The sequence below is a fragment of the Papilio polytes genome, unplaced genomic scaffold, assembly GCF_000836215.1.
Source record: "Papilio polytes unplaced genomic scaffold, Ppol_1.0 DF821845.1, whole genome shotgun sequence".
Classification (NCBI taxonomy): Eukaryota; Metazoa; Arthropoda; class Insecta; order Lepidoptera; family Papilionidae; genus Papilio; species Papilio polytes.
In genome coordinates, this window is record NW_013527359.1 from 3,618,474 (window position 1) to 3,645,180 (window position 26,707).

The 26,707-nt window shown below is 34.2% G+C and overlaps 1 protein-coding gene across 1 annotated transcript in view; it reads right to left on the reverse strand.

Annotated features, from left to right (window-relative positions):
• LOC106107814 (protein sickie-like) overlaps positions 1–26,707 on the reverse strand; it is a gene marked incomplete at its 5' end in the record, with an annotated part of 42,293 nt that overhangs the window by 3,699 nt on the left and 11,887 nt on the right. The window contains 9 exons of the mRNA XM_013288817.1: positions 7–88; positions 534–1,335; positions 2,091–2,397; positions 2,688–2,825; positions 2,990–3,132; positions 3,601–3,835; positions 4,433–4,594; positions 5,670–5,798; positions 6,751–6,834. Of these exons, the coding sequence (XP_013144271.1) occupies positions 7–88; positions 534–1,335; positions 2,091–2,397; positions 2,688–2,825; positions 2,990–3,132; positions 3,601–3,835; positions 4,433–4,594; positions 5,670–5,798; positions 6,751–6,834 (2,082 nt within the window). The remainder of the gene's footprint in view (positions 1–6; positions 89–533; positions 1,336–2,090; positions 2,398–2,687; positions 2,826–2,989; positions 3,133–3,600; positions 3,836–4,432; positions 4,595–5,669; positions 5,799–6,750; positions 6,835–26,707) is intronic.

Genomic DNA, 26,707 nt, shown 5'->3' on the forward strand with positions numbered 1-26,707 from the left:
CTCGGCCCCCGCCGCGCCCGCCGCGCTGCACTGCTCCGCGATGTTCGCCAAGTACGCGCGCAGCTCGTTGCATGACTTGCGGTCGACACTAAATAAACATTTTGTTATTACTTTAAAATCTTACTTATTGTATACAAGTAGGTTGTTGGGACATCGTATTAAGTTAAAATAATTGCTTGTGTTAGAATAACCCGTTGTTCTAAGGAGGTTTGTTAAGACAAACATTTCATTATGATTTTATCTGGTAATAAAATATTATTTGAACACTACACGGACTTTCTAATTAGCAATGTTTTACTATACTGTAAGGAACCAGCACGATCACATAAAATACAAAGCTTGTGTTTAAGTTCGCTGACATAAGAAGTTAGATAATTGAGTTAGGTTAGTTTTAGACTAATGGGTCGTTATAGTCGCTGCGGGGCAAAGCCCCCTGTGAAATTTAAAAAAAAAAGGATCACATAATATACTAAAATTGTACTATAATAGGGACGCATATAAAACGTGTCTTTTAATGCTTTTATAATACTTACTTAAATGTAGCCACAGCTTCAGCGGGATTCCCTCGTCTTTGTGTGCGCTGTACATAGAACTCCGCAAGTTTTGCAGCTAAGTACGATTTCCCAGTACCGCTTGGTCCGCACAGTATCACTCTCCGATGCTCAGATAACAAGGAAACGTATCTATATACAATATTTTTTGGTATAAGACTATCAAACGCCAAGCTTCCAACTCCTTGTAGGCAAATATACAATGTATTAATAGTGCCAATAATGTAACCACACGGCAGTAATTCAGGGAAACCGATCTCAGGTCCCCTAGTCGCCTCTCCTAGATGATACGATGTGATTGAATCCGTGTTCAGTCCAAGATTAGTACCAGGATCTATCCTGGACAAGTAATCTTTGAATGTCTTCCTAACTATATAATCTAAGTTCTGCCAAGTCGTTTTGCCTGATATATAAGTGTATGCGATTGTGAATTCATTGCAGTTTATTGTCGAATCGCTATTATATACATTCTTGTAGGAATTGCTGTGAGTGGATTTATTACTCTTGAGACTGTTAGTGTTGGATTTGTTTATGGATTGTGGGTAATCTTGTGTCTCTGTTTCTGGGCTGTGTGTTTGAGACATTCGAGGAGAGTCGTAGCTCGATTGTTTCTCGAAATGGTTGAACGCGGCCGCGGATTGTTTCGCGTAGAATCTGCATTCGGACTCAGTAAGTGTATCTTGGACCTCTTCGAAATATCTTTGGAATGTCTCTGGTTGTCCCAAATATACTGCTATCGCGATTTTCTTTCCGTCTGTGGTGTCACCTTGACTGTCAGCTACACCTGGAAATGCATTTAGATTAGTCTTACTAGTGTTAAAGCATATCAAAAGTCTACAATTCATCTTACTAGTGATATGATTTTATTATTTTTTTATTTGAATTAATATTGTAGAATAAAAATTTTACAATATTGCTTATAGTTTGGAGGCTTTGTTTAAACATAACATCGTGCGTGCATAAATAAAAATATTTACCACGAAACTTTTTTGTTGCGGGGGTGCCTTTTTATTGTTTGCCATTTGTTAAGGGTTCTTTGGTTGAATTCCTGACACACAATAGTTAATTTATCACTGGAATATATCCAAAATTACATTTTTCTAACCAAAAAGGAAATATTCTTTTATTACTATTCACCCCTTCTTGCGTGACTCGGGATATTAATTTAAATTTTTGTGTGTCAAACACAAATTGTTTTAATCAACACATAATCGTAACTAACATGCTTACTGAAATAAATATAGCCTCATGTTACTCAGTAATAGTGTAGCTACTTTTTGGTGTAAGAATTTAAATTTAAATTCGGCCCTGTATTTTTGAGTTATTTCAATACATTTTTTTTTGTATAAGAAAAGCGGGCAAACGAGCAACGGATCGCTTGATATTAAGTTATCCGACGCCCATGAACATCCGCAATGCCAAGGGTACTGCAGATGCGCTGCCGGCCTTTAAGGGAGGAGTAAGCTCAAACAAAAATAAAAAAATACAAAAATACATTTCTTTCCTCTTTATAACATTAGTATATATAGCGTTACTAACCGATATCAGAATAGCTCTCTCCGATTGCCAGTTCCCTGGTCTTCGGTGGCGGTAACACAGTATTGATGTCATAATCTCCACTTAATCTATCGCCACCACTCAATCCGTTCGTAAATATATCGCCAGAACCATTCAAAGCACTCAATATCGCTTCGCTGTTCTCATTCAATTCGCACACGGCTTTGTTACCGTATATCGGTTCCACCATACTCGATTTCGGTGATCCTTTCTTCGAGAAATCCATGGTAGGGGTCGAGGTGAGCGTGAAATCTAAATCTAGAGGTTGTGAGTGCAGATCCATTGATGCCTGTGTAAATAAATAAATATATTATTTCCCTGAAGAATTGAGTGTCTCCTTCTTTTGGGAAATCGGTCAAAACCCAATAAATTAGGTAACAATTTCGTACTATACAATACGAGATGAATAAAAATCAAATCTAGAAAAAAAAATCAAATTCTTGCAAAATTTATTTTGATTCCTTCCAGACAATCATACTCATCATCGGGCACTATCAAGCAATAGTTGAGTCTTGATTAATCTGTTGTCTTAATTGAAGACTTATTCCTTAGAATTAGAGTTGAAATTCCAATGTTTACCTGATGCGGCTGGTCAGCGAGGCTGAAGCGTCGCGGGTCATCGGCAGCGGGCAGCGAGCTCTGACTGCCGGCCAGCGAGCGTGACGTCACCAGCCGCTGCAGCCGCTCGTTGTTCTGCTTCAAGTTCAACATCTCGTTCTGTGACAAAATAAACATGGTCCTTATTGTAGAAGATAATGAAAGGAAATAGGGATCTAATAACAGTGGACATGATTTTTAGATGTAAAATCAATAAACTGGTAAAATACACGTCAAAAGGTAAAATAGGGTTATAATATATTTGTATTTATGAAGATAATTACCCTCATCTTAATAACAGTATCCTTAAGACTTTCTAGTTGATGCGCCGAGCTCAGAGCTTCAAGTCGGATGTCAGTTAGCACTAAGTCCTTTTCTCTAAGTTGTCTCTTCAATTCATCCACCAATCCGGCATCATCTGGTTTATCTGAAAAACAATGAGATAAATACTGTTAAATATCACAAAAACTTATTTAGATTCATAGCTTTAAATGGTTATTTATTTTTAATTTAAGGAGGGATGAATCGCGTGTTACAAAGAGAACGTTAGTTTTAAGTGTGGAGGTACCTAAAAGGACCTAAAAAGAGATGGATGGATTGCGTGAAAGGTGACATAATCAAAAAGGGAGTGATGTCTGAAATGACGTATGATAGTTATGTGGAGGACAAAAACCTGTTGCGTCGACCCTACGGGAGGAATAGGAGAAAGATGAAGAGAGGAGTACATTTTTGTTCATTTAATAAGATTGCTTTTAACCGCTCCAACTAAGCTCTAGGCTTCTGCTAGGATATGATTCACGACGATAGTCGAATGGTAGGTTTCGAACCCTCGACCGCAAGATCAGTAGTCCGTACTCCATAACCCAAACCATTTGGCTAATTCATTGTTGGTTACCTTTGGCTTGTTCATCAGTCTTAGCGGCGCTTGGCTTATCCTTGGCCTCGGGTAAAGCTTCATGGGAATGTTCTAGACTATTCTCGTTACTTCCTTCTCGGATAGTATGAGGGTCATCGTAGTGGTGTGAGCCGGATGAACTGTCTTGTGACGACAACTGGCCTAAGGAAGAATGTTTTGCTGTCTTCGATATCTTTGCATTCCTTGAGAATGCTTTCGTAAATGATGAGCGAAGCTGTAAAGAACAAGAAACGGTTAATTTGCTAATAATAATTTCAATGTATTCTATTTACTTTGTTTGTGTGTTAGAAAAGTTTTCAAATAATAAGATCGTTCACAGGAAATATTTCACTACGGCAAACAGTCTATAATAAATATCATATGATCGTTTATTAAGTTTATTAAATAAAAAATTTATAATTCGCATATCATCCACGTATCTGCAATTCCAATGCCTTATTATAGTAATAAATAACGCACTCAAAAATTCAAATTTATTATAAGTATTTTCCATTTTATTTTGACAGCTACAAAAATCTGTCAAAGATTATTGATATTTTAGTATTTTAATAATAATCGAAAATTGTATTTTACAGACTCTTAGAACCCTCCGTTCATTTTAATATTTTGTATACAATCGGTTAATGTAATTTTGAAATTGCATACTTATATTTTAGTAGCTGTAAACCGCGACTTAGTCCACACGCAATAAACAAAAAAACCTGCCTATTAACCTATATGTCATTAATTAAGAAACATACTTGAGCACTCTGCAAATTACAAGGCGCTAATTAAGACGTAAAAAGATTAGTTACTAATGAAGATTAATTACCCATCCTTTTTTCTTGTGCTTCTTGTCGTGAGGCATTGAGGAGCCGCTACTTAGACTGTTAATACTGGACACGCTGTCTGTCGATAGATGGCGTGTGATCGCTCCGTTACCGGTTTGCACGCGTTGCGGCGACGACTGAGGCGCTTGTGTGCTTGCTGGCTCCTGTTTATTTTATTAGAACAAATTTATTAGTAAATTACGAACTCATTAAAAGTCATTGTTATTTAATAAAGAATGGTCAGGAATTGCGACAGTCTCCCTAGCAAAGGTGGGCTTAATAAATGTAAAATAATTAGCAAACTTTAAAGCCCTTTGGTGTATAACCAAAGGAACTATGATAGAGGAAACTTGGGTAGAATCGTCATGTTTTCTACCTAGGATTCTGTAGTAGTACCATTGTACACGTTTTTCCCTGGATACCCTGTATAGTGGATTTTTTCTACTGCTTTTGTTTTATGCGACAAATTTATGTACATTTTTGTTGTCACTGGGGTCATTGCCTTAGACTCGGACCACTATAGATAAATATTTGCCTATTTTAGCAACGGTCTTTATCGGTATTATTTTTATGTTGTTTTATTAACAAATTAGTTAAGAGTAAGCTTCCAATGTCTAATAAACTTCAGAAACAAATCGTAAACAATGCAATTATTAAGTCACTTTAATTAGGACATCTTAAAGTAGGGTACGTTAATTTGACACAAATGTAGTGAATTAATAACGTGATCAAATGTCGCTAGCCTTTCAAATGTGGAACGAGAACAGATCTATTGATGGCCAATATGCAAACGCGACGCGTGTGTTATCTGTGAAGAGCCAATAAACCCGCGAAAGTTATCGGACACATCATTAATAACAGTCTGGCACAGATTAAATATAAATTATGTGTGCATTATAATTGAAAATCTACTAACATTTATGACGATTCAAACATATTAGGTCATGATTATTAATAAAATAGATTTTCGAAAACGTCGAATATTCACTTTGATATACCGTTCTTTGAATTATTAATAACAATCATTTACATCAACATACCATTCACCATTCTTGTTATAAAATGACAGGTTCATTTTGACAGCTGTCAGTGCTTAATTATGGTTGTAAAACCACAAATCGGAAACCAGACGTTCAGATTCTTAGACTGTGATTGTTCACAACATTTTCAGTATTTCAATACTAGAAATGAGAAGTAAATTGATCTAATGATTTCTTTATGTTATTTTGTATAGGTTACCTGTCCTGTGACATTAACGCCATCTGCACGTATCCCCATAGACTGCATATGGGCAGTAGTGAGTCCGGCCTGGATGGATTGCTTGCGCAGTAACTCGATCGTCTGTCGCAGCTCCGTTAGCTCTGAGTCCTGAACAGTTACAACTTGGAATGAACTGGAAATCAAGTCTTATATCAACTTAGCACTTGAAAAGGTTTTATACGGTAAATCTATTGACTCTATCTACTATCTCTTCTCTCTCTATCTACTATCTACTGACTTTTGCTTTTTTAATACCACGCGGATGGTGTTCCAGGCAAAAGCTAGTTGTAATAATAATAAGATTACTTTTTTCGAGAATAACTATTACGAGTCATACATAGCAAGATAATTATATAACTCCTATTAATAGGAATTAAAAAAACTAGAACTCGTTTAGACTTAGATTCAAACGAGATTTAAGAAAGTTGCAACTTCCGTACTGAGATTAAAAAGATATAAAAAGTAAATAAATTGATTATACATTATGTGAAACTAAATGAATCCGGATTAGTTTCTCACCGGTCCCTACGAGAGCTTGAAACGAGCATTACGTTTCAAGTCGAGGTTTTAATCAATGCTATAAAAAGCTGATTTCGCTAGGAAATTAATTCAAGATTTTCTAAATCGTGTTACTGGACCGATTGACTGATATCTTGTTGTCTATATTTATACTTTAATATAATAAAGCGTAAACACACACCTCTTCGGTATGTACGTAGGATGTTAGCACAGCATATTATTGAATAATTCTTTTCTTAACAAAAATCCCTACAGTTACGTCACGATATAAAATTTTGAGGGTGAAAAACTTAAAGATTTATATAATAATATACGGATGGTGCCGCAAGGGAATTTTTCAGAACTGGTGTATTTTGAAACACTTTTTAAATTCCAACCCAGGTTTATTGTCCGGGTGATTTTTAAAAAAAGGAAATAGTGTTTGTAATATCTGTATTATACAAAGCGATTTTTGACAGATCAAGGTCATTGACCCTCATGTTCTTTGAATCGCATAGTAAATGCATATTAGTCGTATAATATACGTAAGTCGATAGCATACCTTTCTCTCGGCTGTGGCCGTGAGCTGCTGAAGTCTCTGTGTCATATTCGATAGACTTTGCTCGAAGGCAGACACCACGTGAGCCTGCAACAAGGAAAAACATGTTAAACCTCATGCATTATAAATGAGGTGTGAGAAACATGAGTGGTTATAATTATATGAATAACGGACTATCATTGGCTTACCAAAAAAGGAAAAATGCCTTCAGAACTATTGAGATTTTTGTAACATAAGTGATTAAGATAATAAGTGTAATAACTTAATAATTACAAAGTTCACACACGTATCAAATCAAATCCACTGAAGCGTAAACGAGGCGTAAACTGATCAACTGATCCTGACGAGAAGTGTCATTTGTATCGTATTTTCCCTGCCGTGTTAATAATAGTAATAAAACCTTTATTGCTTTAGATTGTTTCCAATATGTTTCCTACAATACTATAAAGCCAAATTTATTATGAACATAGTTATTTTTCACTATTGTCTTGATGAATCGGTGACTTATTGTTGTTTAATCCTTTATCTCTACTACTCTCTACAGATTTATATTTCTGTGTGTCCCGGTCAGTGTTATAAAAATAAATTAAATCGTGCTATATGCTTTTACTATACTCTATACTCTAGGCTTTGTTTAAACAGGCTGTGGAAGACGTTATAAACAAAGATGAAGAATTTATTATCATCTATTAAATTTAATATTGAATTAGAAAGCGGTTGTAAAAAGTCTTTTCTCTGTACTTGTGTGGTACGCTACGTGTTAATGACTACAAATTGAAAACGTTTCTGCGAAAACAATACTTAAGACATTGAAAGGCACATTAAATGTTTATGGTGACTTAAACCGTATCCTTATAGCAAAGCTATCATTAAATCTCTGTGCGCCATTAATCTTCAAATTAACATACGTCATTCTTCAGTTTTGCTAATTTTAAAAAATGGGATAAACAGCAAGGGATTCTATCAAAATGATGGCACCGTGTAATTACATAATAGACACTAACTAAAATGACTAGATTTTACATGACATATAACACATGTAGGGGAAGCGAGACCTGTCAGTTTTTTTTATTTTCATTTTTTTCATGGGATTTCACCTTTATACAAAGATAAAACTATAGAATTTTAAGTTCTCTTTGATATGTTAACGTCCCTACATATTTGTATTTGTAGTTACATAATAAACAATTGAATAATTCCAATTGACTCTGACACATTACAGTTTTTAACAAAGTATTTTCATTATTATAACTCATTTTTATTTCATGATAACCTTTAGAATCTACGAGTAAAACCTTGGATAAAATCGTTTGTATTTACCAAAACGTTTGCTTTCAACTTCCTTGCGGCGTCATTTAATTATCTAACGCGTAATTAAATGAAACAATTATAATAAAATCTTTACTGTTCTCTCAATGTTTCTTTCACCGTGCCGGCCCTTGAGGCTTAATTTGATTGGAGATTTACTTTCTAATTGCGTAAAGCAATTAATTTACATTCCTTATGCTATGTATTATATTAAATTATATTAAATTAGTTAGAACTACATTTCTTTAAAACTTAATTGAATTAAACGATTACTTAATTGTTTACTTAATAAGATTATGCACAGATTATTAAAATCTCTGAATTAGGGTAACGGTTTCTACATAAAAAGAGAACATCTTCATTGCCGAAACATATACCTAAAACATAATTCTACCACAGTAAAAATAAAGGCAATATGTTTTGGGTTCAGTTTCCGTCACGGAACCGTCTGTACGGTAGTTTTGAATAGATCACTGCACAACAAATGGAACAACTCCCCACGAATAGATCACTTCATAACGAATAGATCTGTTCAGGGAACGAATCAATACAAGGAATAGATCAGTGAATAGATCACTATGTGTACTTTCCTTTAATGGTTTTAGTACAGTTATTTCGTACGCAACTTCCGAAAGTCATCAATACATTGTCAGGGATTTAATCTGACATCACCATATTTGGTGTCGGTCCATCTCTCTTTCATGATAACATCGACGAAAATGTCAGATACATTGTATTGAGGATTGTATTTGACAGACGGAAATACGATCCGTTCTATGTACGGAATAGAACGTTTTGATAAACTCTATTGACAACGAATGAGAAATAAATAACGGTTTAAAACCCAATAGCCAAACAGTAGATAGCCTGTATGCGTAATTTGATGTTGTAACATAATTAAAAACCAAAGTAAGTAGCATATGTGTTCTTCCAGACTATCCTCTACATCTATGCCAATTTAATCGAGATCCGTTCAGCTATTTAGACTACAAACTCTAACATCCATCCATTTAAACTTTCGCATTTGTAATATTAGTATGATAAGGTTTTTAAAGATTTTGATGTTTATCTTTCAAGATAATTAAAACAATTGATTTCTAATATTCATAATACCGGGGAACTCCATTTGGTAATATAGACACGCTTAATCTTTCCCACTTACATTTCTTGTATATCATTCTTAGTATTATCTGTTCTAAGAAAGATATCTGGCTTAGAAATGTTTGGAGTGGCCGGAAGCTCTTGCTGTATGCATATAACAAGAGGTATGTTTGCAGAATCAGCTAAGATAATGTTTGAAGTGGCTTAATTAAAACTGTTTATGTTCTGGCTAACCCTGTGTTATATTTGTGTTAGCACATACAAAATATCAAGCATATTTTTTAATTATAATTTACATGCAGAATATACAAAGTTTATTTCAAAATCACATATAACTATTGGTTAAAAGTTAAAAGTATCTGTCGTCGTATATTTTTAGTTATTTACGACTTAATTTAAAAAAAAAATCAAAGTTTATCGAAGTAGGAAGCTCGCAAATCACATGTTTTATTATGAAATATCGATAAAATATAACTAAAACAATAACATAGATAATACAAGCTGTAAGACAAAATATTCATCAGCTACTATATACTAATATTATAAATGCGAAAGTTTAGATGTATGGATGTTTGTTAGTTTGTAGCCAGAAGTGCTAAACGGATCTCAATGAAATTTCCGCAAATGTAAACATAGTGTGGAGGAACACATAGGCTACTAAATTTTGCTTTTTTAGTTCCATGCACACGTAGTCGCGGACGTAAGCTAGTTTTTTATAATATGTATTCGTTAGTATGAACTCAGGTGAAATAACGGTCCCACCATCTGCCGTGTTGGTTCAAATAGGGTCGGCTATATAGTCTGTGTTATACCTTTAGTTAACATGTTAAAATAGTAATAGACAAAAACGTTATATTTACACAAATGTACAAATAACGTTACACAGAATACACAAAATGCTTGTTACATTTTGTACATTAAATAACTATGTTTTTCCGATTTTAATAACACCGTCTTTTTGTTTATAATTATTTGTTTTACACAAAAAGATGATTCTATACTTCTTCTGTTTATAAAGAGGAAACATTTGCATTTTTGTATGCATTGAAATAACTCAAAAACTACTAACCCGATCTTAATAATTCTTTCGCCGTTGGAAAGGTAATTTATCTGTGAGTAATATAGGCTATATTTTTTATTATTTTTTTTTAATTTCGCGGACGAAGTTGCGAGCAACAGGTAGTGTAATATAACCATGGAGTTTTATTGAGGTGCCATACTATGAATTATAATATTGTTCAAACAAATATAAGAAACCTACAAAAAAGAGAAAATGCACAATAAAGGGAAGTATATAGACCGGTCATTAAACGTAACATATCAAGTTGTTGTAATGCGAGATGACCGCAAGCCACTGCCTTTGTCCGCTTACTTCGTGGCCCCAATCCAGCCCGACTTCACCTCGATAATGATTCAAATTACTCTCCCGTGTACACGACAAACGGACCGGTTACAAGCTATGATGACAGAATAATTACTGACGTCAAATTGTATCATAGCGAACTTTGACTTTAAAAGACAGGATCTGACAAAGTCGCCCATACTCTTCTATCCGAAAAAAATGAAAACCAAGTTATAAAACTTGTTTGTATGGTCAATGAGTATAATCGTGCAAGTTTTTGAAAAGAACGCGTTCACAAAGAAGTGTCAGCAAATGTGTCAGAATTTTACATCATCTCCTGCGAAAATTTACACAATTCATTTACAACATCAGCTCTTTGTCTAGTCCGTTACTCTATAATCAAAGGTAGCGAAGGTATGCTGTTAATGTTAAGTGTGTCGAGATTTTTATACGCATGTTACGAGCCGACGACGACTGTGAGATGACTTAATGACGTTATTTGTATCATACTATGTTTTGTTAGTTGATTCCTTGATGATGCAACGTTTATGACGCAGTGTAACTGCAGCGTAGTGTGTATCTAAGAAACATAACTGTGAATTGGTTCGTGTTTTGAGTATTTTAAGTAAATTTAGACACTAATATACTGTAGAAAGGGGTTATTAAGAGAACTAATTACATGAATAATGCTCTCTTAGCAAGTAAATATTTATGAATTCCTCAAAATTGGTGTGGTTTGGTCCTTACCTTAGTGTAAGTGAATGTAATGTTCGTAAGATACGGGTTTCTTGCCACGATTGGGTTGTTTTAGCTCTTACAAACATTATATTTGTAAAAACCACGACAGTTTAAAGTTATATTCGTATAGTGTAAGTGAAATTCTTATTTATAATAATATTAACTAAAAGAACGTTAAAAATCATTCAGTAATCCCATCACACGCACTATTCAATTTCATTGTTTTAATGCGATGAATAAATATTTATGGACTGTTACGTGAGTCATCAGAATAAATTGCTTGCTCGGTGTTATTGGCCGTGGACTGGACACGGGACCCTTTGTTTGCGACGTCCCAGAAACGCACTCAGCGAAATTAAAGAGGGTATCAACTCGCACTATCGTATATTTATTAAACTTCAAATATACCGCCTTAGCGTTATACAATCACTATGATATTCCAATCTTATTATTATTCTATGAACGCTCCTTGACTCTTAGTGATAAAAGAAATTTATACTAAATCTATTTGTGTAAAAGTTGACAGATACAAAAACAGCAAAGTGAAATAAGCAACCAACGTTTTAAAACATTTCTTTTATAATAAAAGGGGGTAAACCGAGCAGCGATAACACCGAGGTGGTCGACAACGCCCATAGACATCCGCAACACCAGTGGAACTACAGACACTACATATAAATGTTTTTTGGAATTGCGATATGTAAAGAAAAGAAAATCGTTAAAATACAGACTAAATTATCAAAATTGGAGATAGGGATAGGCTGCTATTGACGTAAACGGCTCTTGAGCATAACTTTTTAATTTAAATTTAATTTAAAAAATATTTATACAGAAATAATAATATGTCACATTTTGTACTTGTTCTATTATACATACAAACAAGAGACAGGTGTTTAAATAGGATTCCAACGTTTATAGCTCACAATATGGATCTCTCGGAACAAAAACATTAAAGTATTCTAACTACGTCGGAATAAAAAACTATCATACTTTTTAATTACCTATAAACGGCATTGGGTTAAGTGTAGAATGATCTTCGTTAAACAATCACCTGTTCACGACGCGTCTACCAATCTACCATTGTTTATCCAATTAAGGTAAACGCAAGCGGTCATTGATAAATTACTCTGAACGTCCTGCACGCGCGTAACAAGAATATACCTAAAATAGTCTCATGCATAGAATCGACGATTATTTCCCCATTCAAGATGTTTCATACTTCAAATGTGAGTAAAAACTTGAATTATTCCGTCTGTAATAGCCTAGCGACTACATAGAGACAGGTGTAAGGTAATTATACTAAATTAATCAGCAGATGTAAGCAGCCTGTTATTTTAAAGTCCTTAAAAACTAATCCTGTTTTAGTTTTTAATGAGAAAATAAGACCAATAAAGTCAAAGTCATAGCTAGTAACATAGATGAGAGAAGGAAAACGACATTCTTGGTCTAAACATTAAATTATTATTATACTTTTGAATGCAGGTGACAGACAACCATGAGATTTAAATGTAGAACCAAATTAAGTACCTCAGACAATAAACAAGGATAAAAGAGCTATTCCATTTAACATCCAATCGATTCTTTTATGACCGTCTCTTGGTAGGAGGTGTTTGACTTGTGATATCCAGAATTTTAGACAAAAAGATCATCTTCTAATCTTGGTCATGTATATCTTACTTAATTTTCTATTTCTTTAACGAAAAATAGTTCATTATTTCTTACTTCATTTGTAGTTTCCGAGACTCTAGGATAAAAAGTAGAATGCATATCAATGAGAGTTGTATAGGTCATTTCATTTACAATTTTTCTTTCATTTGCATATGCGTTCGCGTGTCGGAGGTTAGTTTGTGTGAGTGATTGTAAGCCAAAGTGCAGGTACACGTATCCGTAGTGAGGGTACAATGCCCCCGCTAGTTATTATGGGGGGCACGCAACGTTGTAACTTAATAGATAGCATTTCAACTTTGTGCTATGAACATCGTGTTTAATTAATTAACCAATTTTATTGTCTGTTTATTTGCACATATTTATATCTGTCTTCAGATACGAGAAACTGATTCATGCTATTGCATAATTCAAGTTGGATTTTGTCTTCACGCTTGTAATATAAATTTGTTTAGTACTAATGAATACAGATAAAATGTTTTGTAACATCAATTTAAAACCTTCCATTCATCTACGTGTCATATCGTTATTGCAATACTCTACAACAGAATTAGGCGCGAGGAGCAATCTTGTTTTTAAACATATTTTTGAAACGTCCTTTAAAAATGCGGTCGTAAAATGGTCACCCTATAAACAGATCTCTAATTCTTGTTTGCACTAATAAGTAACCTATCAAAGCGGAAAGCGAGAGCAAATAATTATAGTGCAATATAAATTGAAACAGTAGCTGTAAAGGTAATATGAAATATGATAAGCGCGGAACTAGCCCTGCGAGAAGTAAGGCGGACGCTGAGAAAGTGTGCCGATTCGAACGGCTCACCGGCCATCGGACAATATTAGATACGGCACTTTGCGGAACCCTGGTCTGATTACAGCACATTCAGTTCTACTTAAGTCAATCGATGTGATTCGTCACTTTTATTTTACACTTCATCGAAAGCCTGTTGTAAAAGAACATGAAATTATCAAAGCATAAAAAGCAATCCATAAGATAGCAAGATCGAACACTCCATCTAAATTTTATCGTGGAAAAAAAAAGTTTAATCAAATAGATATAAAAACAAAAATGAAAAGGCACTAACACCTTTTAAAGAAATTAGTCAGCATTTATGAAAATATTTACAAGCATGACCTTTTCTCATATGGTAATTTTACTGCGTATTGTTGCTAAACAATTACCTATTACTGATAAGTTGTGTTCATGTTTGACATAATCCTCGCAGAACGATAATGACAGTGGCATATCTGTATAGGTACAAACAATGACAGAGAATGCTCGGGGCTGTTTGCGCAAGATCAGATGTCCCTTTTGGTATATGAATGCTGGTTTTAAAGGTCTAGTCACCCACGCAAATGACAGTTTAACTCTTACGTCACTAAAATCACTGGTCATAATATTTACTTAATATTTGAGTTCTTAACAATTTAAAAATAAACATCACAGTAGGTAGTCTATTAAACTATACTTTACGTCAGTTTATGGCAATTAAAAAGAAATTAATGCAATAGAAAGATGTACGAATTTCATCATCACCAGCTCACTATAGTCCTCACTGAGGGCTTCGGAGCCTACCCTAAGTTAGGGTGACTATGCCTGTTAACCACGCTGGCCAGTGCGGGTTGGTTGACTTCAAACACATAGGTTTTCTATCGAACTATCATTTGCGATGCACAAAATATCAATAAACGACCTTGAAAAGAATCAGTGAAACGTAAGAATAAATTGCGTCGTAGCGTGAGAAAGGACAATAAAAAATATGAGTGAAATCATAAAACGATCTCAAAACTCGATTAAGTTCACATCTGACCGATGATAATACAGGACCTTTCGGTAGTCAGGTAGGCGTTTTTAGTCGTGGAACCTTTTTTTGTTCATACTACGCTGTGAAATGAAAGAGATTTGAGTTACATAAGGCACCTGTTAGTGAATAAATGAGACACATACATATGAATTAGAAAGCAAATGTAAGGCTGTGTACACATTGCCTTAGTACGGATATTTCTATCGTAATTTGTACTCGTAAATGCGTTGATTTTAAATGTAATAAATACACTAAACATAAACAAGCATTTTAAATGTGTTTACATGCGAAACAACTAGATATAAGTATACTATAAAAACAAAAACTGTAATCCTGTTTGTCATTGGTTTAATTTTTCGATTGAAAGTACAAAGATTTTTTTTTACACGACAACCAACTATATGTACTATGTACTACTATAAAAAATCATAGTAAGCTAAAATGTATAAGACAAATCTCTTCATAGTTTAAGTTAATATTTATATTAACACTTAATGAATTAAAATTTCTAGTATATTTTGGCTTTAAACGCACCTTTATACATTCTTATCGTGTAATTTTCGATCAATCTGCTGGACACAGTGCATTTGCTTTGTTATTACTTTCTAATGATATTTGTTGCCCTCTCAAGTACCGTATGTATGTGATTGTGTAACTTTTTATTATTCTTACGAATGTATCTGCAATAGCCTAACATCGTTCATCACATTCTATCAAGTACAACGTTAAGCAAATAAGATGCAATATTTTATGTATCATGTAGTTTGTTGACACTTCAGTTCATCATTAAATTGCCCTTTTTCATACTGTGAATCGACTTTGTTCTCTTTTATTTATCTGTTTCACTCTTATCTCAATTCACTATCATACGCATATTATTATTAAATCCATTCATACTTTCTTCAGACTTTGAAGCTCTACACTTCTGTTATAATTGTAACATTCTGTAAAAGCAACTAAATTAAATAAATAATGGCAACTCTATACAGTCGATGTACATCTTTAGCTTGTAATAATTATGAGTAATTGATGTAAATACAAGAGCATTTATTTTTATATTACGCACCTGTACATCAGGTGTACATTGTTTTCCCCCCAACTGGTATTTAATTTACGCCTATGTACGTATATATTTAGACTTATATAGTTTAATTGCGAAGTTCACCCTCACTGTAATTACAGGAACAAACCACACCTAAATAAATTAAAACGGAACTAACACCCTAGGGTAAGTTTCGTTCGGTTAAATGTGTTATTTCTTTGCATTTAGCTAAGTAATTCTATTAAAGAATGGATTTGAAGAATAGTTAATAACTATGAGTAAATTGAACCTTTTGCTTTCTTTCACATCGCAAAGTAATTTATACAAATTAGTTTTTATGTTTGAAAAATTGTCACCTGTTCATTAAATGGTATTGTCAAGTAAACTGTTTTTTTTTGTGGTCAATATTCACTTGTTCAACGTGTCGGTAGCCATGATTATGCTTTTTTGCGGAAGTCGTTATTCAAACTTAATGGTGACTTCATGCAATTTAATCACACAAAAGAAATGTACGATTTAAAAACTACTGTTTAAATAAATATAACAATAGAGACTGACAACAAATTTAAAACGCTTACCTCTTCTAGTATTGGACAGCTTTTGTATCGAGATTTTTTGATAGCCAACTCCCACCAGGGTATCGGCGGTTTTGATCTAAGGATTGTTTGACAACCAACTTTAGGATCTTGCGTTTCATATAAGGTCCCCAACGTTCTCGTTGACTGAGTATCTTCTTCCTCCGCGGGTATTCCAGTGACGCACTCGCAGCATTTATGAGGTTTCTTCACAACGGACGACTTATAGTCGGCGCTGAAGGAATGCCTATAGTTCAATCTTTTCGAAAAACCATTAGTCTCACTAACGGACCTTCGAAATCCATTTCTATTGTTTTGCAAAGGCATTCTTGGTATCTGTTGAACTTGATCTAATAGACTAGACTCGTCACACAAGTCTACTCGATCTCCCGTCAGTGGAGTATTTGGTTCGGAATGGTAACCCATTTTATTCCTGTGGAGGCTCCCGTAAAATTGGTTCTCCTTTGAACTGGGTTGTTTAAGGTCAATAAACTTTGGCCTTCGTAAGTTTAACGTTGCAAATTTCTGAGGAGATTTGTGGAATCTCGATTTATTAGGCAATTCCTTCAAAACGTCTTCTGTGTCCGTAGATGGTATGGTGGAATTGTCGCTATAACTGGAAATAGGTCTATCGTTATCGGTGAGGTATGACGACGATTCCGAACAATTATCTCGATCGGCGTGTCTCTTTCTGTAGTCGACGGACGAGCCAGTAGTGTCCGTGCGCACGGAATGCTGCTCGGAGCTGTCCTGATTTGCGGAATAAACCTCAGACGGCGGTCGATCCCCGTTACTTATGATTGCAGTTTTTTCATCTATCCTCAGATCCGTTCCCGGAGAGTATTCCAAACTTTTTAGCCGCCGTCTTGGCTTCGTGTCTATAGAATCGTAATGAACGTTAAGTTTGCCATTACGTTTCACGGGGGAAGTGCAGTTGGAATGCGGCGGAGTTACTTTGGCATAGATAGGTTCCGTAAAGCTAAGTCGCAAGGGCTTGTCCGCCTCATTGCTATTATTCACCGGCTCATTGTTCGTGTATTGCACCACCACGCTGCTGTCTAAGAAGTTATTCGTGGAATTCCTTTGCAGTGTAAAATACTCCGAATGCCGCTGAGGTAGATTGGCAGGATTATTTGGTTCGACGAGATTCCTTATTTTGATACGGCTCCTTGGCGCTCGGATTGTTGCAAATCCATCATGAATCGGTGATCCATGATAAGACGGTGAAGTCGTGACGGCCATATTGATTATAATATTAACATTTTAAAGCACTACACGACGAACAGTTGACATTTTTGTTAAGCCTACAATTTCACTTAGCTGCAGCTATTGTCTCTTGTTTTGTCATCTGCACAGAGCGTTTAATTATGAAACACACATTTAGTTACACCTTGCGTTTTACGACATAGCGGCATTTACTAGTTACGCTCCTCATAAAGACAAGAAAAAATGTTAAAAAGAAAATACAGCAGATGTTACGTGTTTGTAATTAATTTAAATGCATATTCATATGTTTTAGACGATAAAAATCGGATGAAAGCGATCATTATCTATGTAAATCAATCGATTACTACAAGCGTGAGATTACTTAATACGAGCAATCTGTTTAATATTGCTATGCGTTTCACCTGCGTAATAATTTTTATAATACTGTTATATCGACAACTCTCAGAACTTCCATATTGCATGATAATTCATATGGCATTCAATACTAAACTTCTCTAAAAGTGTTTGCAAAAGTGTTTGTTTTTTACAGATAAAGGAAACGTTTTCTACTGGCTTGTATTTCCTACTTTTGTGATTACATCAAACCACGCGGACTTTAAGCTGTATCGAGCACTTGACCCGTTTAAAATAGTCGAAGCCGGTAATATCTTTAGGCTTAGCAATTAAACCCGTATGACTCACATAGAATCCACTTGACGAACACGTTGCCGTATTAAATATAATTTTAGATACCGTATCTAAATACACGGCAGCTGCCTCTATTGCTGCGTTTCTATCATTGATGTATCGGAAACATAACGGATGTTAAGGCGGTTATATCTACTTTCTAATACACAACAAGACATGCTAAACAAGTGTGCAAAATAATAGCAATTATCTTTGTATCATGAATCACCTTATACTGTTGTTTAAAACATCTGTTTAACCGTTTTGCATCTGTCTTACTAGTTTATGTACATTAGCGTTACGACGGTCAATTAGTTGGGATGTCGGAAAATTAGTCAAACGTCGACATCAAACGGAGGCGATTGTCAGTATGTTATAAGAACATCACTTTTAATAATTACACCAATTATTCTGGTATTTAAGTTTTTAAAATTCCGACTCAATATCCAACTGAATACGGTCTCTCAGAAACATAGACTATAAAATCTCCTGTGTACAAAACGCCAACATCTACAAAACGAACGAATGAAAATAAGGACATATTAGTATTGATATTTCAACAGAATGTAGCACAACTAAACAGTATCCTGCAACTGACCTCAGTGACACAGAAATCAGTGCACAATATAACATTTTAGCTTACAGTTATAAGAATGAGTAACGAAAGTTCACAGATAACACTCGGACTTGGTCTGTGCGTGAGTGTGACTCAGAGCAACCTCTCACGTTACTACATTTACGTTTATTAGCACCGAAGCTGTTTGAATATAGACGAGGAAGTTAATATCCTACCCCCACTTCATTTAATTCTCACGGTAACACATATGTACGCGTTTGATTATAGTTTTTATTGTGACATTTATCAATATGTTATGAATGTAAGTGGGAAGCCTATTTAATTCTTTGACTGTATTGCTCCGCTATACTACGCAGTCCCAAGGCTCGTAATTCGATGCAGAGAATGTGGTATTGCTAACGTGTCATTTATTAGCGTTAATACTCACATTTCAATGATTTTAGTCCTATTTACTGAACTATAAATTTGTAGAAATATTGCAGTCTTTTGTTATTTGTTCTCGTCAGTTTCCACTACCGAAACTCGTACAAAAACACAACTTTCTGCTACTTCAACAGCAATAGATAGTACGAGAAGTCTTTCTTCTGATAGCTCTAATACAACCGTGACAGCTGTTCTAGTCATTACCGTCATTTGTTTTGTATGCTATGATAGGTTAGTAAGTTTATGGAGTAAGGAACTTTTCACTATGTGTTACAAGAAATGCATTATCTGACATACAAATAAAATATTGTATCAAACAGTCTATGTGCAACGTATTCTGTTAAGTACACATTAATATCGTTATCTTTTAGTTTAACAATTCTCATATAGTTTTTGATGATTGTATTGATTTTTATATCCCTTCCTCATAATCCCTCACTTTATTGACCGTATACTAACAGTTTAAATGCCTACCTAAATAAGGGCGTCAAAATGTCAATGTTAAAATACTGTACCAACAATAAAACTGAATTTATGAATATTACGATTTATGTCAGTATTCAATTCAGAGAACAATTTCGTGACTGGTACATGTGGTTAAACAAAACTAAGTCATGTCATAATACCCACTGAGTTATAAATTAAATGTGCGTTAGCGAACAAATGACGAAGGGGAGATCGGGAGCAGACCTCAGTCGGAACGACCGTGCCTTCTCAAACTACAGCCAGATCTTTGACCTCGTACGTCATAAATATAAAACCGTCTATAAACCGTAGTGCATAATCGTGTAATATTTAACGCATTGTAAAAAATAATCGCAACTATAAAAGAGTAATTTATGACTTTCTGATTTACTACTTGAGTATTAGCGCACACTTGAAACTAAACTTTACCATAACTGTTTTAGTCTCGCTTTTATTCCTACGAGGTTATACGGTTGAATTGACTGAAAACAATCGACAATCGCACAACCGTTGTGCGATTGTTTAGTCAAAGGTGTACGCCCGCTCTAACAGTTTGAGAATGATTTCTTTAGAGCGAGACAAGTATAATGTTTATATTGGCATCTTTTTTCCGCTAATGCACCAGCCATGCGTTCGACGCCGTAGCAACGACCTGCGTAGCCTTACTTATTGAGGCCGTAATAACAGTGCCCAGTTCGATATTTCCATTTCACGGTCATTTCGTAATACAAGTTACAACAACATCATTAAAGCTTGTGTAAATAGTAAAAAAATGCCCGCGAACAAAACCGATCTGATTTATGAATCAAAATACAAAACGAGATAAAAATCTTTACAAGTGGCAAAAAGTGTTAAGTGGACGACGCAAGAACTAACGGAATATAATTTTTTGAACCTTTGCATACATTTTCTGTATGCTTAAGAAAAATAACTAAAACCGTATTACATAACGTTTTCTGACATCATTAATTAATATGCTGGCATTGTTTGAATTTAAATATACCATATATTTACGTGATTTACACGATTACAATAAAATACACATTCCTTCGCGTAGATATTTAAATTCTCTATATTTTGTATTCTTAACGAAGTAATAAGTAATTGAGGGGAACGCGACGTTCGATTGAATTAACACGCAAAATACATTGCGATGATCTCAAAGGCGGATAAGTGTCGTTTTTATAACCTTTACACGTGTTCTAAGAACATGATTGATTTAATTATATATCTTCCTACCTAGTATGGAAAATAACTAATACATTTTATTAGTATACTAGCTGTTCCCGTGCGGCTTCATCCGCATGAAATTATGAAAATTTTATTTTATTATTTACATTTGTCAAATTACAAATGTCAAAATGACATGACATGACAAACCTTAGCAATCATAGTTTCTTGATGTTGGCAGCAACTTATGGTCTCTTTCCCACATTAGGGTTTTTATCCAAAATATTTACCCCCAAGTTTAATGGCATGAAAATATATAGAAAATATATAAATATATAGCATATATATAGCGTGACGTAATTGTAGGTCTTTTTATTAAAAAAAAGCATTATTCAAAAATAAGGTTGTAAATGCTGACATATTAGGCAACAAAGAAGTGTGTGTTTACGTTTTATTATAATAGTACAGAAGTATAGATGTAGTTTAGACTCTTGGTACAGGCATAAGAACACATGATAAATATTAACATCTAAAGTTGTACATGTGTTACAGAAGTATTATAAAATAGGTTTTATTTTTCTGCTTCATATTGACAGTATACAGTGTAGAATATTTTAAGCATACGACCTTGTATGCGTATCTAAATAAAATAGGAATATTTATCTACGATACTGCGCAATAGAACAATGTCATGGTATAAGAGGACAAAGTTAGTGATTCCGCGCTTGTAAGCTGACGTTCAACTTTCAATGCTACCAGTTAGCCTTAACACCTTAACATATAGACCTTTAAAGCCTTGACAGAGTTGTAATTGTTGAAAATAATAGTCTGGAAATTAAAAAAACATTTCAATTACATGACTGGAAATTTAATTACTGAGAAATGTCAGTCGAAATCACTTGGAGTTATGTTGAAAATGTTATTTAGCAGTTTAGGAAGTAGTATTTCCTACTAATTTATATTTTAAATAGTAAGATTTTTTCTACTAATATATCAATATTGGAAACCATATTACGTAATCTTACATCCTATTCTCGTTATAAAAGGATATTAACGTTAGTTACTATTAAGATTTCTTTACGAAATACCGGTAACTATAAAACTTGACAGCAAAATTTTGCATCTAAATTATTCAACACTATTAACTTTGTTATTTAGTCTACATGTAAGTTCTTTGGGCGTATGTTGCGAAAGTAAAAAGAGTGAAGTCAAATCGTCGACGTAAGAACGCGACACATCTGTCGTGCATATGGTTCACGCACTCTTTAGGAAACGGGCATACGAGAGGTGTAGGCTTCCTCGACTGCATCGTATAAACTGTTACAGATTTTAGTTATATCTATAGATCTGTCACTAATTTAATCGTACACATAATTCGAACGAAACAAATAATGTTAATATCGATCGTAGTACGATTTTTTTAACTGTAAGGAATTTCTATCATTACCGTAATAGACAAGAACCTGTTCTGCCGACCCCACATAGAGTGGGCATGGCAGGAAGATCATTATGATAGTACATTACCATAGTAGAAGTTTAATAATAATATCACCTGCGATCCGATGTTATGTTTTTTTTTAATAAAAATTGTGATCGATTATTTATTAATTAATAAACCGGATAAAAGGTTGATGAATTCCGATAATGTAAGAGCCATGTGCCGGCACACAAAATGTATATTAAAACAATTTATGTCTACAAACATACCGACAGTCGTAAATCATTAGGAATTTATGTTAATTGTACTAGCCTATCACACCCAATTTATAGTACAAGAGTTTGCGATACCAAAAATAAATATGATACGATTTGACATGACAAACGGAATCGTATTTCACATTACCATAAATAATCAATTCTATAGATTTCACGAGGCGCCAGTCGAACTTTGGCTTGTAGACCGGAACGATTTCAATAAAATAAGCGATCGTACTATTGCGAATTACCTCTGTAAATGACATGAGGACAAATTTAGACGACGACATCGTAAAGTGACGAATGAACCATGTGGGCTGGGCGCATTGTTTGCTTGTTAAATGCGTGTAACTACTGAACTGTGTACTTTGGGTGGAATTTATAAGGGTATAGGAACGCCATTTAACTTTGTTTATTATTATAAATTGTATAACTTACTTAATATAGGCTTAATAAATATTGACAGTCGTATAGAACAACAATTAAATCTGGTATAGTTGAACAATGAACATGCCTCAACTAATAAGCGATTTATTTAATTAAAAACATCGCTTAATCGACAAAAAACAATCGTTCGTTCATTATCATTTCATAGTAAGAGGCGTATCGGACCACCGAGGACTTGTATAAGCAATACAACGTTTCTTAGTGCGACTCGTTTTTAATCCCCGCTTAGCGTTAGTTAAGTGGAATTGCCACTGGCACTTCCTGAGTAGATATGACATGAACCCGCTTTGTAGAGCTTCCTTCCTCGGTTGTGCGCGGGATAATGGATAAACCACTTAAGGATGTTGCTACCTACAACGCTTCCAAAACCAGTTAGGAGAGGGGAAGGATATGTACTTAGATACAAGCCTCACAGAAATTCTATTAGCAACCAAATGTTTACTTCCTCTGGAATTATATAACACTGTTATTCTAACACTTTTAATTTTTAATGTGCTTTAATCTCAGACGGTCACTAATAACAGACGTTATTATGGCAATTAAATTATCTTATCTTTACATACATGTAAAATAACGAGTTTTAAGTAAACTCGAAATTTTGTTCGCGCTTTTTTAAACCGGTTTATGGTTACAGATAAAAAAGGGTAGAGTGTAATTCTTAAGAGTTTTAAGAATTCTGGTACTCGAAACCCACTCGTACTAAGTCATTTTTTTATTATTACGTGTTTAAAAGTAAAAAAAATGTCGTTTAAACGAAAAAATCAACTATCTCTCATAAAAAGTTTTATTAGATACGTTTTTTTAATATACTTTCATGTGATATTTAATAAGGCTAATATAAAAAAACCAATAATAGTTGCTATACAACTTTAAAATTAAAACAAAAGAGTATTCTGTAAACAAAATGTCTACTACGACTTACGTCTGAAGGTCAACGTAAGCTGGTGACGCAACATCTGCCGAGCTGGTTCTCTTGTATAATGTATTCATTGATCGATTCACCGGACCGCTTATATAGTCAAATTTATTTTAATTCAGTACTAAGGAGATCCTTGTAAAGTGTTGTTTTCTGAATCAACTGCATAAATAAAGTATTGCCTTCACACCCAGAGTTTAAACTGATCAGTTCAACTATTTAGAACTGAACATCTACTCGCAAGGCAATTGTTTTTAAATTGTCAATTCAAGAAGTTTATGTTCATGAAAGTTTAACGTATTAACGCCTACTCTTGAAAGGTATTGTGATGAATATAGTAGGGATTTTTTGCTTTTTTAAATTTCTGTATGTTTAAAAACAATGTAGTGTTCAATTTAAATCATTCTGTCACTAGAAAGCGTCGATTTCTATTCCATTCATCCGTTTATTTCGCAAGGTTGAATTAATTATGTTCATTAAATATCCTTTCCTGATTCCTTCCCGTTTTCTTTTGCGCTACCGACAATTGTTTTCTTGAATTTATTACCTGACTTACTCATTTTTTTGGTTCATTTACTAAAATCATAGTTCATTATTTCGTTCGCTTGGAAACCACGCCAATGGAAAATTGATTACGTCGATTTTATATGCTTTTTACGAGTTCATTGTCTCAGTTCTAAAAACAAATGCAGTTATATTTTCAATGAACGCACGTTGCGAGAAAAAGGACGAGTGTTAACGTTTGTGTTGACGTGGTGAGCTATAAAAGGGGTATTTTTGGTCAGGAGATTTTTAACCAGTTCACCCCTTGAACTCAGAAATGGGATCACAATAACACGGACAATTTCTCTAGAATTAAACAAAGCATAAGAACAACAATAGTGGCTTAGGGTGTCTGGAAATATAGGTTTCCTTCCCAGACTCTTTCCTATTTTGCATATTTTTGCAACCGTATTCTTATGGATTGCTAAAAAGTATACTAAAGAAAATGTTTAAATTCTTACGTACTCTTCTTTCTAAATCACTATAGTTTAAATTGTATTAGGGCTCTTAAGATGTTCTATTTCTTATCCGTGACGAAAGTATGATAGAGAATGTATTTGAATTGCAACATTTATTTATGAATACGAGCTAAATTTGCTAGGCCATTTAGCTTATTGAACGTATAAATAATGCAGGGGCGCTAGAGATCCGTGGCCCGTCTCCATACGAATTAACCTCAATTGAACGTGCCGAGAAGGCGCTTCGTCGATTGAACACTACGTTGTCTAACCGCCAGTAAATGCCCGACGCTGTCTTCCTGTGCTTTGAATAATACCAAAATATTGCTTTTGTTTCCTTAAATGTTGATTGTTCAATCTTTTAAGTCTTTTAAGGGATAGTTGTTAAAAACCAATCCGATGTAATTTTAGTAGCGACGTTTTCGTCATTTCGTACTTAGAGGAGTGTTCTTTAGATGTTGATAAACGATAAAATACTTAGTTTAATAGATTTCAAGGCTCTTTATCTACATTGATAACGACATATCAACGTTAAAACTAGAATATGCATACTTCAGTACAGGTTAAATGCTGGTGATCAATTAAAAGTTTAAAAAAATGTCCTACTTCTGGACACGAATATAATACAAACGATGATAAAGTCTTAACTACACTAAGAAGTTTCGTCTGGAAGGTCTTTTAAATCCTGATAAGCTATCTTGAACTAAAATGACGTTTTTAATGGAGCAAGAATTACACGTGTTTGTTTTGTATGTTTAACGAGGATTAGAAAACATTTCACTGAGATGTTACATTTAAAATATCGTATTTAGGACAGTGAAAACCTTGTTGTTCGTTTAGTGATGATTTCGTCACATCTTGGGACTATTAACGGGGTAATAATAGCTCTAATATATTACGTCTACATAAAAGATACGATGCTCGAAGTGTAATCTTACAAATGGTAACCTTGGATTGTAATGTCAAAGATTAAGTGGCCGGTCGAGTTTTTATTCGACGTAAAACGTTTCCCCCGTTTGTGAACGATATAAAATTATGATTTAAAAAAAATATCACGCTTGTTAACCCACTGAGATAATCAATGTTAATCGATTGTTATTTCTATAGATAACGATGGTATCTTCAAAATATTGAGACCTAATATGATGGAGAATGAGTAATCACTTAGGATTTAAAGACAAATATGACAATCATAAATGAGGACTTAAATTCCCAGACGTCGGAATAATATGAAAGTAACTCTAATTCAAAACAGTTATGATGTTGCTTTACTATAATTAACGTTTAGCATCCTGTATATATTTACGGAAAATCTGCATAAATGTGTCACATTTATCCCAAAACTTTATCAAGCAACGTTAAATAGGAAACAGTTCCTTAAACTAGTGATATAAAACACATCAAACGAAATGAAACATACGAAAAACATTTGACCCTAAATAAAACCAGATGCTCATAAACACCATTCCGCTTTGATGTTTGTTTTAATACAGATCGCTATAATTCCTGTATATTAGCAAATTACCGTCGCTTGTAATTTCTATATTTCTAAGCAACAGGTTGTTTGTGCACTTTTGGACAAAAGGATATCTAACAATAAAGGGTGACACATACAATCCGGGTCTAAAGAACGGAACCGAGGGTTCCACCATTGAAAAAGGGGATGCGACTACCTGCTATTGAATTGTTATAAATAGAACTAATACCTTCCTTAACTTCATAACATCATCAATGCGGTATTTTTTACTTTAAATTATGTAGTACAATGCAATGAAACAAAACAGATATCAAATAAAAATG